This window comes from Melozone crissalis, unplaced genomic scaffold, assembly GCF_028551555.1.
Source record: "Melozone crissalis strain CALT ecotype California unplaced genomic scaffold, PUWL_Pcris_2 ptg000006l_1, whole genome shotgun sequence".
Classification (NCBI taxonomy): Eukaryota; Metazoa; Chordata; class Aves; order Passeriformes; family Passerellidae; genus Melozone; species Melozone crissalis.
In genome coordinates, this window is record NW_026535784.1 from 12,658,104 (window position 1) to 12,678,134 (window position 20,031).

Here is a 20,031-nt window from a genome sequence, read left to right on the forward strand (position 1 = left end):
CCTTCCAGTTAAGTCTAGAGAGGAGCTCAACAAATACCTTGGGACAGGAAAAAAACCCCATGAGCACTGAAAAAGACATTAGTCTTTCAGTGAAATAAGTAAGCCAGAACCTTTGGCTGGATTCACATGAGATTCAAATTTTTTACCTGAGGACCTGGGGGCATGTTGTTCCTATAGATTTGGGTTCAAATCCAGCAGTGGGGAGTTAAATAACAAACAAGTCTTAATCACTTAAGCAAAAACCACACCAAATGTTGGGTTCCTTATGAACCTGCCAGGAAAACATGAAGAATCAAAAGTTATGGAGCTCAGAAATTTCATTTACTGGATGTAAGTCAGATTAATTTAAAGTAGCTGTCTCTCTGGTACTGTACACCGTGAACTCATGAATGACCCTGGATTGATACAAAGAAATTTTATTCATTGATAGCAGCATCACTTTAAAGCCTCCTAATCCTAAGGAGGAGTTACTCCTAAGTGGAGTTTTCATATGCATTTTCTTTTCAGGCTTTAGGCAACAAGATAAATACTTAGGAGCTGTCTGCTGTAATTGTCTTGTGAAATAACTGAAGCCATGCTCACTTCACCATTACGTTGAGTCATTCCCACATAAAAAAAATTTAATAAAGTCAGTGGAATAGCGTCAGAAGTTAGATATTCCTCAAAAAGAATGATGATATTTGAACTTTTGTATAGTGCCTGTCCATAATATGAGAGGGACTACAGGGATCTTTATCCATTATACTTCAAAAGCTTGTCAAAGATGAGCACCATAATTGATAATATCGTAAAAGGAGTTACTTGTGAAGGTTTCATGGATATAAAGTAAATTTCTAATTTGGCATCCTCTGGGAAGTCGTGTCCCAAATTATAAAGCATAGAGTATAAAACTAGCTTTGATCTTTTAGAAAATTGACGATGTTGAAGACACAAGCAAGTAGAAAGTATAATTCCGACAATTTGTCATCCGGGGTTAGGATGTGAGGGTATATTTAATGGTTCTGCTCCATAAAAATATGAGAGACCATATTTCACTTTGCTCTATCCACTGGAGGAAAATGGGAGGAATACTGATTTTTTTTTCCACATGAATGAATGTATCTATTTCTATGGAGTATTGTTAAAAATTAGTTATAAATGGAATTAATTCCATTCTAGGTAAGGAGGTAAGGTAAATTATGACATGGAGTTCATTATTAAGTAGTAGTTTATTTTCATGGCAAAAAATCCAAAGTTGGCATCACAGGTTTTCTTCTGATAGGTTAGAAGAATGAGGGCTTTTAATATGGATTATGCATTGTGTGAGTTATGGCCCAGGTAAACCCAATAGCACGTGCAAATTGCTTGCTGTCTGTCTCATAGTGGGTAAATGTAAAGACTTGGGTAATCAAAAAGAAAGATTTGGCTATAAAATTGTGATGTTGTCAGCTTTTATGTCTTCTGGAGTTTTGCTTGATTTTTAAATATTGAATTTCTTTTAGATTTCAGCTCATCATTGACAAGTGCTTTCACCATTTAAAGAACCAGAGGTTTTCCTTTTTAAAACATTGAATGTCTCAAAGTGGAACAGAACACAAGACATCTGACATTCTCTCTGTTGTATTTTCAGAGAATAGCAGCTATAAAGCAGGCCCTGAATGCACACAACATCAGTTTCTTTCTGAGGGGAGGATACTGGGTCTTAGTGACTTTAGCTGACTCCGCTTCAGGTAAATATATAAATAAAGCTATCAATGGACCAACTTTTGAATGCCTGTTCAAGTATTGATAATTTAGGGAGAAAATCATGTATGTGTACATGTAACACATATGTATATATTTACTTGATACTCGTTACATATAAATAAACATAGATGCATATATTATTTTACAAATGTTTATTTTTGTATATATGTGTATATATGTATATATATGTGTATATATATGTACACATACATTTTCATTTGCTTGTTATTAACAGTCACAACCAAATAATTTTTTTTAATGTTTCCATTTTGTCATATCTTGTGATTTGTATCACATGCTTCTTGCTTTTTTTGTGTAACCACAACATAAAGTAAATACCTCCACTGTACAAAACAGTGCTCTGAAGGAAGACCCAACAAGGCTTCAAAAACTCTTCTGGTGACGTAAAAGCACTTTAGGTTGCACTGGCTGCTAAGAAAGCAGAATATCTTTGCCTTTATGTCAGCCATTAACTGCTGCTCTGACTACATGGGTCTAACAAGGCTTGCTGCATCTCTGCTATGTATCTGTGATCTTCTGATCAACTAATGGGGAGGTTGCTGTAGGGTCTCCACATTACTAATCCTGTCCTGAGATAAATTGTGTTTTTTCTCTGTTTAAAACAAATGGAAATGGGGTGGGGGCAAGGGGAATTGGCATTTCCTGCCTCCCTGGATTCACTGTTGATGGAAAGTGGTTGAAGAGAGTATGTGTGTATTTTAAATAGGGAGATGTTAAAATGATGTTTTAAGCATAAAGTCCAGCTTTGATTTGAATCTTTTATGAGAATGTCCTGTGATTTTTGTTTGTGTATTATCTCCCATAATATATCCTTTATTAATTTGTGTTGTGGGAGAACAGCTTTAGCCAGCCATTATCAATTTTTGTAAATTATGGTGTGATGTTTTATCTGTCATCTCTCTGTAGAAAACAAAGCTCTTTTATCTAGTTTCTAATGTAGAACTGTGCTACAGTCTCACTGTGGTACCTTGTCTGGCGTAAAGGGTTGACATTTTTTTGCCAGCACAAAAGGGATTGAAAGAAGTCCGTGTTCGTTCTGCCTTTACCAACGCATGACCTTGATGAGCTCATTTGTTGTTCAGAGCCTTAGTTTCTCCATGTGTGAAATTAATACAGCCCTGCTTTTGCAAAGCAAGTACTTAGGGTGTGTGATCACTTACTATGATAACTTTAGATTCCCTGAAAAAAACCCAAACCACCACTGAGTACCCAAATAATTAAATCTTCAGGATCTTGGGTTTTGCTATTTGTTGCTTTCTGTTTTTTTAATGGGTCCTCTGTTCTTCAGTAACAAGTCACCAACTAATTCTGTGGTTTTGCCAGATGGGGTAGAAAGAGGTTGCGAAAACAACAACCAATGTTTTTGACCTGATAATTAAATAGAAAAGAATGCTCAAGAATGTGAATGATGTGGAAGGGGACATGAAAAACTGTTCTTTTATTTTGTGTTTCAGACTCTCAGAGAATTGGAGGAGGCAGTGGCTACTGGGCTATTGTGGTTCTCTTTGTTGTTTGTCTAGTTGCTGTTGGGGCTTTCATCCTCTACAAGTTCAAAAGGCAAGTAAACCCTAATCAATAGATGCATTTTAATAATTAGATTTATTCATAAATTAGCAAGACAGAGTTTGTCATTTATAAAGAAGATTTCTTGAAGAATTGCAAGTGCACCCCTTTGAAAAGTCGTATTTTTCTGAACTTTTCAGACATCAAGGTACTAAACTGTTGCTTTTTTCACTTGCTGTGATCCAAGATAAATATCAACATATAGGAACTATGGAGAGTTTGTTCAGTTTGTCTAAATAATACCATCAAAAATCATAGCTGAACTAAAATTCATTCCTGATTAATTCCCTTCTCATTACTCCTAACAGTTATGAATAAGCTAAAACTATTGGGACAGGGAGTGCATCTGCAATGCTGATTTGCTTAAAAAAGTAGTTTTATCAAAGCATGTAATGCTCTGGGGCTTCTCTTTGCACACATTACATTTTAATTGCTGAGGCAATGCCATGGAAAATGACTGACAGAAAGAAATTAGCGTTAACTTGGCACTAGAGTGTGTGGAGGGAAGAAATATTTCTGCAGGAAATATCTCTTCTGTGAAGGATATTCTCAAAACTGAGCAATGCCAGCCTTGGACAGTCTGTAATATCTTTAGACTGCAATTAATTTTAATCTGAGCTGCTCTGTAATTTAAATAATTTGTTCTTGTTCATGGGACAGTGTTATCATTGTCTATCCTACTGGCATTTCTGTATCTCTGGGGCATTCAGAAGCTGTTGGGTTTGAGCATACTGGAAACAAGCCATCATCATCATCATCATCACTCCTGTTGTCCTTCCTCAGTGGGGATTCATACTGATTTGCCTCATTTTTAGGGGGTGATTTTTATTTAAAATAAATACAAGTTTAGAGAACTATCAGCATTAAGTTTGTGACAGCAGTAAATGAAGCTAGCATTAAGTAAGAGTTTGTTTAGCTAAAGGATTTTTATGTCAACAGAGAAAAACCCATTTTTCTTCAAGAACCTGAGTTTTTTAGAGTTCATGGTGATTGATTGCTTTAAAGGACAAAGCACAGAATACTGAATCAGCCTGTCTAAAATGGAATAAAAATCCATTTTTCTCTTTTAGGTGCCTGAAGCAAGGAAAAAACATAAAAATGGTTGATGTGATGTAATTATATTATTTCAATAGCAATACAATGGAGGATTTTCTGTTTGTGTTTCGATCATAGAATTTCCTTGTGATATCTTTTAAAAGCTATCAGATTTATATCTTTTATTAGCTCTTAAATGAGAGCAATTAAATAACAGTCACAATTACTGCATGGTAGAAGAAGTATAAAATATTCAAGAAAGGAATAGAAACATATTCTTCCTTGAGTTCTTTCTAAAATGCTCTATGAACCATTGCTTCATAAGTGGAGCTTTTATTAAGGAGGAAAATATAGTACAATTTCCAAATTGTGAGCTTGAATGTGTCTTGCACTTCTGTATATAATTCATGAAAATCATTTGCATTTACATTTGGGGGCTGGGGGTTATTTAGATGCAAGTGAGGACTATTGTGAGATATACTCAAAAGTTTGTCAGTAGCTTGAAAACTGCTGTTGGCATTGATGAATGGCCGTGCAATAGTTTTCAATTTTAGTCTGTATCTTATCTGTTTCTGAGATATTTGAAAGAATCCTTTTTAAATAATACTGCTAAGCTCTTCAAAATTGACAATTTTTTGGCTGCATCCTTCTTTTGCAATTTCTTCTTCAAACAATATTAAGCACCTAATCAGTGCTATGTTTCAAAAATCACTTTTTCCTCATGGGCTCCCTGTGAACTCCTGTCCCACCAAAATCTTGAATCCTTTTTTAAAAGTCTTTCCTGTGTTGATGGAGATGGTTGATGCATTGCTGGATCCCTGTGGAGTGTTTGTTGGGAGTACAGTCCCTTTAAAGTCAGTACAGTGAGTATGTAAGTTTACAAACTGGTCCACAGGGACTGAGGCTATGAAATGAGTGTCCTTTATAGATATAAAAGTTGCAAGTGATAATACATTAAGGAGACTTTTCACTATTATATGCCTGGGTATATAAAAATTAATTTGCTGAAAGAATGCCATAGGCAATAAAAAATATTAAATTTTAAGTGATAATTTCAGAATTACTGTGGCTTATGGTAACTCAGATAACTTGGGGAAATAGAAAGATTATTTAATTCCACAGAGAAATTACAGATGTGTAAAGTGTTGAAATGGCAATACTGTCCATAATTATGATGTATGATTTACAAACCTAAGGAGGAGATGGAAGACATTTGGTGGTGCCTTCCCTTCATTCATGAAGATTAATACAAGGGTTAAAACTCCTTTTTCCCTACCTCAGTGAAACTTCTTTGGATCTTGGTTTTATCACTACACTGAATGGGGTCTAGAGGACCTGCAGCTAGCCTTGGAGCACATGTTAAGCAGGTAGTTTGCAGGAGACTGCATGAACAGGTCTTGGGCTGCTTTCTCTCTCTTTGCTAGCTCAAAGTTAATTTTGATACCTGCAAAGATGCAAGATGGAAAAACTGGCTTGCAAAATAAGATGGTAACTGGATTGGCAGAGAGTTTACAGCTTCATACACGAGAGCATGTCATCTATTTGCAGTGACAGAGTTCAGACTTGTGATGAAAAAAGGAGAGAAAATAGCAGGCCTTTTTGTAGACCTACAGCTTTGATAGAAAATGGCAAAACATGGCCAAACTGCCCCATGGATTCTGAGTGCTGAAACATCTTGTCCCCAAGCATGCCCAAATTATTCCTGAAGTCTGTAATTTTATGATCTGCTGGATAACCAGAGCTGTTATGGCTGTCTAGCTAATGATTGGATGACTGTAGGTCACATCTTATATGCTCTAATCCCAAATACTTAGGCATTGACTAGGAAGACTGCTGCCCTCTGTTTTTACATGGTGTAAAATTGCAAGTGTTTATCCTTTCATGTCCCCATTCCTGAAATTCATGCACCCCCCCACTTCATCTGATGGTTTCTTTGTGCGTCCAGCCACTTCCAGAAAAACTGGTGCTGGAGTCCCCAGAGCTCAGCAAGTGACTTGTGGCAACCCCAAGCCATGGTTCATTGCTTTAAACAAAGGAAAAAAAAGGAAGAATCCAAAATGTTTTCAGAAACACAGAGGTTTGATCCTTTGTGATCAGAGTAGATAAGGACTTCAGATTAGGGCTATTTTTACTCTGTATAGGGCAAATAAATTTCAAATGATAAATGTGATGGGTTTTTAAAAACGAAATTTAATGGTGTTCAACAAATGAGCTGTTTGGTTTATCTGAGCTTTTGGTTTAGAAGGCTTAGGGTGAGGAATTTTGAGCATGGCAACAAGGAGCAAGGGGTCATTCCTTGCAGGTGAACCAACCTTGTCTGTGCAGGAAGAGCACAGCTGCCAGCAGCTGTGGGTGGTGGGCAAGCCACGAGTGAAGCAGTGCCATGCTCTGCTCTGCTCTCACTTCCTGACTATGGAAAGCACCACGGAGTGGGTGCCTCAAGCAAACAACATGTTGCAATACTCACTAGTATGCTCCAGTTGTTTAAGCATCCAGGTAAAATGGACTGCAGCTGCTTATTTTGCCCACAACAATATGAAGCAGCTGGAAAATAATTTTGAAAAATCCAGAGCTGTTTCCTAATGTGGATCTGGGATCTGCATATATTTTTTTATACCATGCCATCTTTACTAGATTTGGTTCAGTAAAAACACATTTCTTCCATTCCCTTTGAAACAATGTTTGTATTTTTTTTTTTTTTTTTTTTTTTTTTTTTTTTTTTTGTGGTTTTCAAGCTGCCATCCAGAAAAAGATTTCTTCATCCTCTCAGAAGAAGCTTTATGGTGTGGGATCCTGGGCAACAGTATAGAGAAGGGAAATACCACTGTCTGCACCAGGCAAAGTGGAGGAAAGGAAAATTATATTTTAGCCACATCAAAGCCGCCATGTAATCATCATGCTACTAGAGGAAGATCTGAAATCATCATTTTCTTATTTTTCATTTGTGTATAATAGCAGGATATTAGAGTAGCCAAACCAGAGCAAATAGCTGGCTTTTGTGCTTATGTATTTTACCTGGCTAATTGCAGCAAATTCGATTCTCTGAAAGAGTATGAAAATCTTCACCTTTTAATTTGTATGCAAACTACTGCAAACTGCTTTACTACTTAAAGTTGCATGCATTGTTTTCACAAATCACCATGAATTGTCTTCACCCAGATTTATCCCATTTGGTGTGTATTCCTTTTTTGCCTGCTACTATCAGGTACCAATTTTGGTAAATGAACCCCCTCTTGGGTCATTTCCACAATCTGGAGCAGAACTGTGTTATCTTTCTGCCTCATTGACTTACTATCTCATTTTCAGTCTCTGAAGAAAAGCTATCTTTTTTCCCCACCTTGCTTATACTACTTTTATGTTCCATGAGAGCAAGCTTAGTCCCAATCCATGCCTTTTAGTGATAAAAAAAACAGGCACTAATTTAATGTTCCATAATATTTTGTAAAAACATCCTCAGAAATCAAAGTAATAGCATGGAGAAAAGATTTCAGAAATGAAAGAGGCAAGTATATCAGGAGTGCCTTAAAGCACAAAGAAATCAGTCATCTGAACATTTATCCAAACATAATAAAGTCAACACCACAATAAAGTATTCTATTTAATGGATTATTATTTTTTTTATTTAAGTTCCAAGAAAATGCTACATTATTCCATACTCTTTGCCATGTGAATATGTTAATATTTTTTATAGTAAACTGAATTTTAATCAAGCCTTTGGAAAATAAATGAAGTTTCATAAAGGCGAATGGATATTTTTTCCACAAAGAAGGAATTGAAGCCAAATAAACTAGAGCTTAAATGAGTAGGAATCAATATCACATACCCCTCCTGCTGTTCCTTCCTGCTGAACATTTCTAAGTGCTAACAGTTTGGGGTATGGATTGATTAGATTTTGTGAATAAAGGAAGGAAAACAAAGTACTTCCTGGAATAGCTTCTTAAAGGTGTGGGACCTGGAGAGCTTGGTGAGAATCATGTGCTGTGATGTTCTTTAGTAGTGGTCTGCAGAATTACATCTCTAGCTTGTAGTTTTATGGTCCTCAAAGCAGGCATAATATTTCTCCTTTTTCATGATTGAAATAAAATGCTACAGGAAAAACAAAAGGAACTAAAAATGTGAACCATGGAGTGCTGCTCAGAAGAGGTAATTGTCTCCAGTGATGGATGTGAAGCACGTGCATTTTGCAGATGAGTTAAACTCCCAAAGAAACTATTGCATAATCTTCTTGTCTGTTCTTCTAAATGTGCTTTCAATTTTCATATTGCTGATACAAATCTCTTGGGTCAAATTTCATGTCTTGTCATGTTTTCACAGTAGTCTTTTATGTAGACCCAAGAATTTCAGCTCTGCCTGCTTCAAACAGTTACATTGGACTCAAAATTAGCCACTTCTTGAAGAAGAGCAAAGCACATCAGGGTACACTAGAGTTTTACTCTGTGTGAGTAGGGGTGGCAGCCTCCTTCCTGCATGTTCAAGAAGCAAAATTGCCAGAATCAGGCCCATCTTTAGCAAGGCTCCAGTATCCACATCCTATTTCATCCCACAGTGTGGTCATCCCCCATAAACAGAATATCCGGCACATGTGTTAAAAATGCCTCTTGAAAAGGCTTGGACTATCATTTCCTTCAGGGTGGTTGAGTTAAAACTGAACCACCATGAAACACAGAGAGATCTCTGTAGTGTATAAAAGGTCGAATGCCTACAGTGCATGTCTTCTCAAGGCCTGTGATATTCTCCTCCCTCCAATCCATTCAATGTCAGTCTTTTCCAGGTAAGTGTGAGAAGCAAAGGAAAGTGTGGAAGTACTGAGTACCTCAGCTTTATACCTTCCCCAAAAGATCTGCACTTAGCAGAATTGGGCAGGCTGTGGCAAGTGAGAAATAACAGCTCACATTATTTTTTTTCTCCTTTTATTCCTAAACCATGAGGAAATGGTCTTAGCAACAATACATTTAATGGTTGGTTGTGAATTTGAGAGGTTTCCTCATTCTCCCTGAACATCTTTACTAGTATGTGTTCTGTTAATGGTATCTCTAACTGGTAAGTCATGCCGGAGCTGCGAGTTGAAGCCTCAGGATTTACACCAAAGGACACACTTTGTTAACCTGGTTTCATAGGCAGTAGTCACACTAGCAGCTCTTCTCCCTTTACTTAACTGCAAAGGTCTGATGTGCCATATGGCTTTGAGGTGTTTAACATTTTTATTATGTCAAAATTGTTTTGATAATGCCATCGATGCTTCTCCAATCTGTCAGAAATAGTTTGGAGAAGGTTATTGTAATTATTGTAGAAACATATGTGCTAATTCTGCAGATGTGTTACAGAGACATTCTTCTGGGTTTTGTCTCCCTTAGGCTTTTGATGGTGGACTGAAAGTGAACAGTTTGACAGGTTTGATGCAGGTCTGATTGAGAGAATAGTTTTCTACATGACCAGTTTCATTTCCAGACACATTAAAAACAGTCTGGAGTTACTGGCCCTAGAGAAACAAAATCACAATTAATTACCTAATGTATTTGTTTTGGTTATGAGGAATGTCCTTCCCTCTTGCAAAATGGCTTTTTTTTTAAATCCATATAATGAAAGGAGAGTGATGCAGGGCTTGGCTTTACGAGTATGTTTTTGTTGGAGGAGCCCTCAGACCTGTTGAAGTGATCATAATAACACAGCATTGTGTCATCAGACCTTCTTTCCATCCTTGTCCTTTTCCTTTTGGTTTTGTACTACTTATAAATAATGGGATAAAATACCTAATTTTTATTTAGAGATGTAATTGTGTGTGTGTGCGTATACACATACCTATACAGATATGTGTGTTTGTATAGATATATAGGACTCGATTTATCTTTTGGATTGCTCAGATTAAAAGAAAGAGATTATCTTCAGTCATCTTTAATTTTTTAGTAAATTCCATTTATTTTCATTACTTTGATGCAATGGAAGTTGTTTTTCAGAATAGTTTGTTGCAGTTAAGTTTTTTTATCTCAAATTAAAATGGTGCCCCTTGCTAAAGACACCTTCTTGTGAAATGGCATTTAAAACAGATCTTCTTCAAAAGCCTGGAGAAAATAGAATAATCTGTATATTTTAAACTGCTGCTGTAATATGGAGCAGGAGATGGTTGCTTTTAGAGAGATGCCTAAAAATTAATGTCACTTTTTCTATTCTCTCACTGTCTAAAGGGGCTCAACAGAAACCACAGCTGTTCAACCCTGATTTTTCTCTTCTTCTTGTTGTTTTTCTTTTCTGCCCACTGTAATAATCTGGCTTTAAGCACAGACTTTGACAGCCATGATCTGCTGTCATGCTGCTCGAGCTGTCAAGCAGCTTCTGGCACTGTAGGAAATGGAGCTTAGAGCCTGCAGCTCCCTAATCTGAAGTGTCTGCTTGGTGCTTGGGAAAGGATGTCCCCATGTGCCTAGGCAGTCTGCAGGTGAGCACAGCTACAGCACAAAGGGTATGGCTCTTGAGGAATGTTTGAACCATAAAATCTGCTGCAAAGCTCCCAGTCCCTGATTTTTCCCTTTGAGTTGACAAAGTCTAATTTAAATTAATCTAGTTAAGAACCCCTTATCTTTATTAAGTCTTAAGTCTCTCAGTCTCAGCCAGGGTGATAATTTAATAAGATGCTTTTTGTTTCTCTAGATTCCAGTCAGAGTGAGTGAATTATTGCCTCTTGTGGAGTTTGTCTAATTCATCAATTCCCAGTCCAAACTTTATACTGTCTCCTTCAGTGCTGCCTGCTAAACTTAACCAGCCTCTGTCTTGTGCTTCTATTGATGCCTGTTTATGTTCTTACTCCGTCCCCCTTGGTCCTGGCCTCCTGGCTCTTCAGTCTGTTCCTTTCCATTCCCTGTTTCCTGGACTTCTCCTGACTTTTTCTCCCTGTCCCTGATTGGCTATGAGTGCCATCTGATGCTATCACACTTCAGTGCTCAGGGAGATGTGATCATGATTGCAGCCCAGCTTAATGTATGTGAAGACACCTGGGATCACAAATGAACATCCACTGGGCTCTTTTATTGCTTGAATTCTTAAAATAGATTTTCTGTGGCTTTAATAATTTTTTTTCAACATTGTCTGTTAATCTTAGAAATGGATGCTTAAATATTATGTTAGTTTGAAGATCCTGATAAGGCAGTTATATAAAACTGTTACAGAGAACAAAGAGTTGGTAAATTTAGGTTATAATCACCAAATTAAGGAAGGATGGGATTGGTGATGATGATTTTTTTGTTCTGGAACAGCTTTGCCCTGCTGAAACTCTGCTCTGATGCCCATGTGTGTATGACACAAAAGAATTCCATCCCAAATTTTTTTCTTCTTGTCCCATTTAGGAAACTGCCAGGCAGAAATGTCTACGCCCAGATGCACAATGAAAAAGAGCAGGAGATGACAAGCCCTGTTAATCACAGTGAGGACACCCAGAACATCATCCAGGGTGAGGAGTTTATTGATGATGATCTGGACTCTCAAACACTAGGTAACGCAAGAGGTAACTTCGTTTTTAGCTTATACATTTTCATAAGTAATTGATTTTAAATTGATGTTTGTTTTCATTTTAATTCTTTCTCATTTTCTGTTCAGTCTCAAAAAGATGCAAATGGTAACATCAGTAACAAGGGATTATCTCAATCACCTTTTGGCTTGCTTGAGATACAGGCTAATGTATGGATGATGTGCTATATAGAGCATGAGTACAGACATAGTAGTTTAATGTCAGGAGACTGACTTAGACAGTTTTAGAGATAAATTATATTTGGTAGAATGGGATATAATCTGCAACAGTTGAATTCACTCAGTAATCCTCTGAATTAGTGGAAAATTGAGTTCAGGCCAGAAGGATTTGTAGAGTCAATGCTTCTGTGATTTCAGATGGATTGTATGGAGATCCATTGCTTTATTTGCCTTCATACTCCAATGGCATTTAAAGTTTTTGTTATTAGAAACATTAAATTTATTCATATATTAAAAGTATCATAAGTCTTCCTTAATTTAGCTATTGATTTTCTAGTATTCATGAGGTGGTTATAAAGAACCCAGGAGGGAAACTTTCTGTGAGTATCTCAGTGCAAATGATTTCAGTGTCAGGTGGAAGTGCATATCCTGGCACCCTGTGGTTAGTTTTAATGCAACATGGAGTTCTGATCTATAATACATTGTCTTCAGGCTGCTTTCAGGTCACAGTCTGAAAACTGTAGGACAATGTAAACAACACCCAGTTCCTTTACTGGAAATTTGTTAAAATAAACCAGATGATCCAAAGCTTTTGGGATTTGTAGCAGTAGATTGATGGTGTGAAAGGCAATTGTAATGTCTTTGTGAACCCCAAGGAAGAAGCTGCACCCGAGGTAGCCTGGGCAAGACAGAACCTGGTCTGACGAGAGATTTTTTTTATTTTGGGTTTCACCTTTTCTGTTTGTTGTCGATGTCTTTATTTTCATTTGCAGAACTGTGTGTGCTTCTAGGTTCTTGGAGGTATTAGCTTTGAACACAAGGGAAGAATCCAGCCTCTTGCTTTGCTTTGTGTATTTCTATCTCTTCTCTGACAACCTTGTGTATGAGTATCACTGTTTTCATTCTATTTTTGCAAGACGACCTTAGCTGCTCCCCTGACTTTACCGGAGTTAGTTCCAAAAACAAACCTGGGAAAACAAAGTCTAAGTTAAATTTGTTTGGTCATCTCGTCTCCAGGGTCTTTAGAGGAGAAGCTGAATGCTAACAAGGTCCTTGCAGACATGCCTATTAAAGTGGAGCATTCAAACACCTCTAGTACAAAAGCATAACTTCTTTTAATGGTAGAAAATCCCTCGTGGCTTATTTAAAAGAAGGCAGCTTGGGATGCTCTAATAAAGAAATGCTCCCCTGATTTGTAACACTTTTAGCATTAATCTCTGCTTGCCCTGCACTTGTTACTCAGAGGAAACAAAAATCTTCCATCTGAGCAGAGCATTATTTTTGGGTTGAAGAGTACAAGATATGATGTTTTGATGACATAAGAATGAGAATGTGATTTTGAGGTGATTTGTGCTTCAGCCAGGTTGTCTGCAGCAGCAGACTTTCCAGGAGAGTGTAAAAAGCTCATTTTTGTGGATCATAATCATTTGTATTTGTCAGCTACTGTACAGCCTTTAGACAGAAGATGTTATTTAATACATAAAACTACACTCCTGCTCGCTCTACTGTTTTGTTATTTGCAATACTTTCCACTAGCTCCGGTATTGCTCAGTACTGCCAAGAAAATATTCCCGTTAATGATACTCTATTTTATCTGGTTTAGACTATGAAACATGTTATAATCCCTGCTTTATATTAAATTCTGGTTTACTACATTATTTGCAGAAGGTTCCTATGCTATGGAGATCCCTCCTAGTTCTGGTGATCTTTCTCCCTCCCTCTTGGGAGATGTCCATGCGCAGCAGGGAGTTACAGGCCTGGGTTTCTGTTTGTTCTCTCTCTTCTCATAACTTTTGAATTTCCACAGTACAATATTTCCAGACTCACCCATCCACTTTTTTTGTTTTCTATATATTTTATGTTGCCTACTTTATCGCAACCCCCACCTTGGGACTCCTCAACACCATTACCTTGCAGTGACTCCTTCTGGGAGAAGTGGCAACTTGAACAGCTACAGAGTTCCCTTATTGCTGATGCCGGTCAGTGTCCAGTCCCAGGTCAGTGGCATGTCGAATGGACGCCTCAGGTTCCATTCTCCTCCCTCACCTGCACCCCTCGAGACAACTACACCTTTATAAGCCACAAAGAGAACCAACTTATGCTGTCACTGGGATAGAAACCCTAGGAATTCACCACAAATCCACCACCATGAGCAAAAGCTTTGTGCAAAAGTGTGCTGTAGGTACATGGAGCTGTTGCACCAACCTTCACCTGACCTGTTGTTTGATAAAGACACTCTCTTATGCAATTTACTTGTCTCTGCAATAAAAGGGGGATTTATTGTGGAGTACCTGAAATGCACTAATGTTGGCCTTTTGTTTCTGTATTCCCCTAGGCAATCACTCAGGCGTGGTTTTGAGCATCAACTCCAGAGAGATGCACAGTTACCTGGTTAGCTGATATTTGCAGCTGAACGCAAAACCCGAAAGACTCTTCACTCTACCGTTTTATTTTTCCCTGGTGATGTCCCAAAATTGCAAACATGGCTGTAAATGCTGATGGAGAGGAGATTTCTTATCAGTCCTGTGGAAAAAGCATCCATCCTCAGTTACCAAGGGCGAAGGATAACATGTCTTGTGTTCACTCAATGGCCTGGGAACTCATTTGAAACTCAAACTATGGTAGCAAATTTGTAGCCCTAGGCACCTTCAATGCCACCTTGTTTCTTTTCTGTATATGCTCTTTTTCTTTATGTTTATTTTTAAAATGATTGACTGTAACTTTTTAATTATATTTTTAATTGAGGTTTTCAGTGGAAGGCTGGGAGTCTTCAGCCTGAAAAGGTGATTTTTACACAGCGACTAGACCAGAAAAGATGGTTGATCACAATGACAATTTTTTTAGTAGGCCAAGTGTTTCTGTACTGGGAAAGGACTGAGAGAGAGACAAATGCACTCCTAGTTGAGACCAGCTCTTAACTTAAACACATGTGAGACAATCTAACAAATTTAGGCTTAGGCTCTTCTGAGGATTAAAAGAAGTAAAATGTTAATTAGGATTTCTTGTAATATACAATAATACTCTTGTAAGTGTAGCAAGTCCCGAAAAACTATCAGCAGCAGTATCTCCCCCCATCCCATCCCATGTGAAAGAAAAACACCAGCTTGATGCTATTTCCAGACCAGGTGCCTTCACTTGCAGACAGTCATTTTAGTTGCTCTTCTTTTTTTTCTCCTGAGTGAGCCCCTCTAGGATGATGGCAGCTGCCAGATGAGTTGTCCTATTCAACCCTAGACTGGTAGCCTGTCTCTTTTTAAATTTGCAGAGAGTGTAAATACCTCTTTTAAACAGTTTTCTTTGTATGATTATTTTTTTAAAACTTCCTATAAGGGCAGCTGTGCTGGGTGGGTCAGAGCTCTGCTCTGGGAAGGGCTGGGTAGCACTTCCATCTCCTTCCCAGGGCATCCCTGTTTGGGATTTCCCCTGGCATTTGCCCTTGCTGGTGGGAGTGGGCAAACCCCAACCTGACCTTTTCCATGGGGGTTGGTTTGACAATCCAAAGGGTCATGGGGATGATGGGAAGGGATTTAGGGTTTCCTGTTCCCTTCCCATCACCAGGGGTGTTTCTCAGTCCTACCACCACTGGCCCCTTTTTCTGCAGGGACAGCAGGGGAAGGGTTTCTGGAGGAGCTGCCTGCAGAAAGGTTTGTGAGTCAGGTCCTTGTTTCCTAATCCCAGTTTTGTCACTTGGGTCAGAGTTTCCTAGTCCTGACCTCTGCATGCCTAGGGAATGGCGATGCAGTGAATCCACACTCCTCTTGTCTTTTCTCTGTGGTTTATTTTAGCCAGATAGGAAAACAAGTGTGGTGCTGTGTGGTGAGTTTAAATGTCTGGCATCCTGTGTGTCACAGCTGCCTGGGATTAGGATGCTTCTCTCAGAAACCTATATAATCTCTTCACTTTTTGCCTTTGATAGAGAATAAATAACTCTGTACTCACTGAATGTCATACCGATGCTAGTGACAAGCTTGCACACCACCTTGTTTGAGAAGGATACAGATAGTGCATCATCCAGAAATGCAAACAGAAAATAAGGAAGGCTAGTTAAATAGAAAAGAACTGTCTTAAAATCAGTGTATGCATTGGAATCATTCTTCCATGTAGCTGTGAATATAGAGCATATTATCATCAAATGCAGCAGATTGGGAGGTAGTAACTCAGTGTAGTACTGTAGGCTCTCATGAACCCCCATAGGATGTATGAGTAAAGCACAAGAAACTCTAGATTATAAATTTACTGTAAGGAACTAGGTGGAGAAGTTAGAGTGAAGATTCTGAAAAGCACTTGCAAACCGCTCAGGAAAACAATTACAAAAATTGTTCTAAGATTTCTGCCTATTTAGTTGTATAGTGCCATGTAAACTTATTAACAGAGAAGCAATGCCCTGGCTGACTGTTGTGTGCCGGACTGTGGAAATCCAAGGTCTTAAATGTATCTGAGTCTGGGTTTCTTGAAGAGAGGTGCATATACAAAACATGCTATAAATTGGAAACTCTTGGGATCGTTGCACCAGGGGGCTTTCTCTCCTCACCAGCTCTTCTTGCTTTTTCTAGTAGAAATGAGCTGGAGCAGAGAATAAAATAACATTGTGACCATCTTACTTGTTCCTGTGAAATAAATCTGAAATAGATTGTTTGTATAGGGCAGGTGAGTGACAAACCAGCTTCACAGACAAGGAATGGGATGGAAGCTCCTGCTTGGGGTTGTTCTCACATGGTGAGTCTGACTGGCAAAGGACTCTGTTGGAACTAGGTCACACAACTAATTTATGCTTTAACAGCTACTTTGATACTTTCAATTCAGGGTGATTTGTGTCTCTGATCACAGGAGTCTTTTGGAACTTAGAATATTTAACTGCTTGGTTCTCTAATTAACGCTTAGCACAGTCTATACCTGTAATAATTTTTTCCAATGCTTATTAATTTGATTCATACAGCACTCCTGTGAGGTTGGTTTGTCATGTCTTAAAAACAGTTTTCTAAAGACATGTTGGTATTGCCATAACTGTATTAATAATACCCAGCAGATAATAAAGGAAGCCTTTAATTTCCTTGCAAGAATAATTTTTAAATGAATTATTTTAAAACTGAGAAAGTATTATTACCATTTTCTTATTCATGGTGTCTTGGTTTATCTGTAAATAAAAAGACTCACTAGTGCTAGTTCTAAAATCTCTAGATACATATAAAGAATAAATATCTTTTTATTCTTTATATGTATCTAAAATCCTGATACATGAATATTCAGAAACACAGAGGTGCTTCTGTGCACAACTGCTAGTCACTCATGTGTGCATGCACACATGCAGTATTTGTACATATTTTTGTTATCTTTTTTTAGTGGGGAAGGGTGATGTGGCGGCTAAGAAACAGAAGATGGCTGTCAGATACCTGGATTCTGTATCCAGACTTTGAGCAATTTACTTGCCTTGTATGTGCTCTGGTTTCCCCACCTGTAAAATGGGACTGATAGTAATTACCTACCTCACAGGGGTATTGTGAGGCTAAATTCATAACTGTTTGTTCAGGATCATCAGAGCAAAAGAATTTTGTTACTATAAATTATTAATGGTTTCACTTTCTTTGCTTCACTTGTAATTATCATTGTTCTTAAAAGTTCTCTATTGAAACCAGCTGCAATTATGTATAAATGTAAAAAATGCATAATTCAAAAAAGATGCATCACTGGTAAAAAAGAAAAAAAAAGGTGATTTTATTTAAACACTGCTATTGGAACATACTGTTATGTGGTAGCACTGCAACATTGCCTGTGAATTTGCTGTTGCACACTAGTATTGTGAACTCACTTCTCTGCATTGTTATTTGCTCAAAAACCTTATAAAAATGGGTACAGTGATATTTATCAGCACTGATATTGAGCTATACTGAATCTAAACAAACTGGCAAAGTGCTGGCCTCATTGGCATCTTTTGGCCTTTTTAAAATCTGATGTATTTGCAATTTCAGTAACACTCTGTACTTTTCAGAGTGCTCCAAGCAGTATGATCTGAAGCATTCTAACAGAACCATCAAGATTTACAGCTGTTGTCTTTGCTTTCGCTTTTGACATTAAATGTTTTATATGCCATTGGAACAGCCCATCCATATAAAATACTCAGAAATGCTCAGAGGACATTTAGGGAAAATGCACACAGTGTTAATTAATTTTTCAATAATATAAGCAATATAAACCAGTGTATATTTTTATACTCTCTTGAAGAGGGTGGTGGAAATGGCTGTGAAGAAACAGATGGCCTGAGGCGAGATGTTGTTGTTATCCACAATTCACATCCAATTTCATGGAACTCTTTTATGATATTCTCATTGAATTAACTCCTTCTTGATGCATTTTCTTCTTTCAATGACTGGTGTAATGAGGAGTGAGCTGTTTATTCATATAAAGTAGATGATTTGTTAGCTAACTGTCCTGTAGAGAAAGACAAATCATTGCTTTGCCGTTAGTAGTTCCTAGTGCAAAGCAGGTTTCATCTGACATGATTATCATGGTTAGCTGTGTTTTCAGTCCAATGAGACCTTCTCTTAGTGGGAAAACTCTACTACTGTAGGCTGTATCTTCAATAGAGATCAATAGAATGGAACTGCAGTAGTTTCCATCGTCGTTACACAGATACATGCTGAAAAAAATGTGTGAGAAAAAGAAAATCCTTAGAAGTAATTAAATACATGCAGTAGTTTTTTGATGATGAACCAGAGGTTCTGATAAGTTTTGAATTTCTAGTGTTATTTCAAGTCAATGTTTCTAAGTAGATATAATCAATGACAATTTCAGTCATAGATTTTTTTCTATGTTTCCTATTAAAAAAGTTTTGTAATTTTTTCATTAATGAGACTTCAGGGGAAAAGAGAGACTAAACATTTTATTTTATTGCACAGTTCCTTCCAGTTGGAGTTATTGTAGTTGTTTTATTGTATATTGATTGATACCACTATATTGTTTCCATATTCATTTTTATTTCAGCATTTTAGATGAAAGTAAGTACCCATTTCTCTCAAAATATTGGATTTCCACCAGGACAAAATTTATAAGCGTTTACCCTTATAAATCTTGATTTTTGAGATACAAAATTTTGTTTTGTTTTTTAAGTCCATCCAAAAAGCTTCCTCCTGGCTCATTTTCTCTGTTTTAGTCCCAGTTGCACACTGCTTCTACAACTTTCTTCAAGAGACTGGCACATAGCCAGAACTAGTCTGAGAAAGCCTAAAACTTTCATTAGAATGGCATTTAATTGACTATAAGCGAGGTATGCTCAGACAATCATCTTAATGTTAAGTTTGTATTTTCATGTTGTCTATTTCCTTTCAGCTTCTTAGCATTTGCCCTCTCAGTGCCATTTAATTGCATTTTTATTCCTGTAATGTTTTTTACTTATTTTTAGACTATAATCATCAAAGTGACAAATAAGTCAGACCCCTGGTTAGCTTTTGCAATTAATAGCCTAACCCTGCAGTCTTTGGGAAATGTCAAGCTGTGGTCTCTCAGATTTGTATTCTTCTGTGCCAAGCCAGCCCTTGTCCCCAGCTGATGATAGATAGCCTAGAACAGCCCATTTCCCAAATCTGGATGGGAATGTCGTGCAGAAAAAGTTGCTTTTTGTTCCTTCTTTTCAAGTGCATTGCAGAAGCAGAGAGGGTTATTGGGATAAGAAGAGCCTGTAATGGTACTTCAGGCTGCTCTGGAGGGTAAAGAATGCATCCTCTTGGAATATTTTTCCATTGAAATTGATATGTACAGCACGTTAGTTTAATGATTTTTAATATGAGATCTATTTTCTGTAAGTCTTCAGTCCCAGCTTTTTTCCTCCTGTTAAATGAAGTAGCAAATTACTTAAACTATGAATTGTGGAGGCATGTATGACTTCCATTCTTTTCATCCTTTTTTTTTAATATATGAAGCTTATCAGTATTACTGTTTCCTGCTAGTGTATATGCTGGTAGCTGAGATGATCTTCTGTAAGGCAGTTTCTAACATAAGAAATACTGGAAGGGTTAG

General features: G+C 37.5%; 1 protein-coding gene across 4 annotated transcripts in view; it reads left to right on the top strand.

The window, feature by feature from the left end:
* Window positions 1-14,621, top strand: part of SORCS2 (sortilin related VPS10 domain containing receptor 2) — a 519,673-nt gene extending 505,052 nt beyond the window's left edge. The window contains exons 24-28 of one of the 4 annotated variants that reach the window (XM_054290102.1): window positions 1,610-1,709; window positions 3,201-3,303; window positions 11,682-11,827; window positions 13,939-14,018; window positions 14,357-14,621. In XM_054290102.1, the coding sequence (XP_054146077.1) occupies window positions 1,610-1,709; window positions 3,201-3,303; window positions 11,682-11,827; window positions 13,939-14,018; window positions 14,357-14,380 (453 nt within the window). In that variant the 3' untranslated portion in view covers window positions 14,381-14,621. Of the gene's footprint in view, window positions 1-1,609; window positions 1,710-3,200; window positions 3,304-11,681; window positions 11,840-13,938; window positions 14,019-14,356 lie in introns of all 4 variants that reach the window. The other 3 variants (XM_054290106.1, XM_054290103.1, XM_054290105.1) reach the window with 3 other exon arrangements.
* Window positions 14,622-20,031: the final 5,410 nt, after the last annotated feature.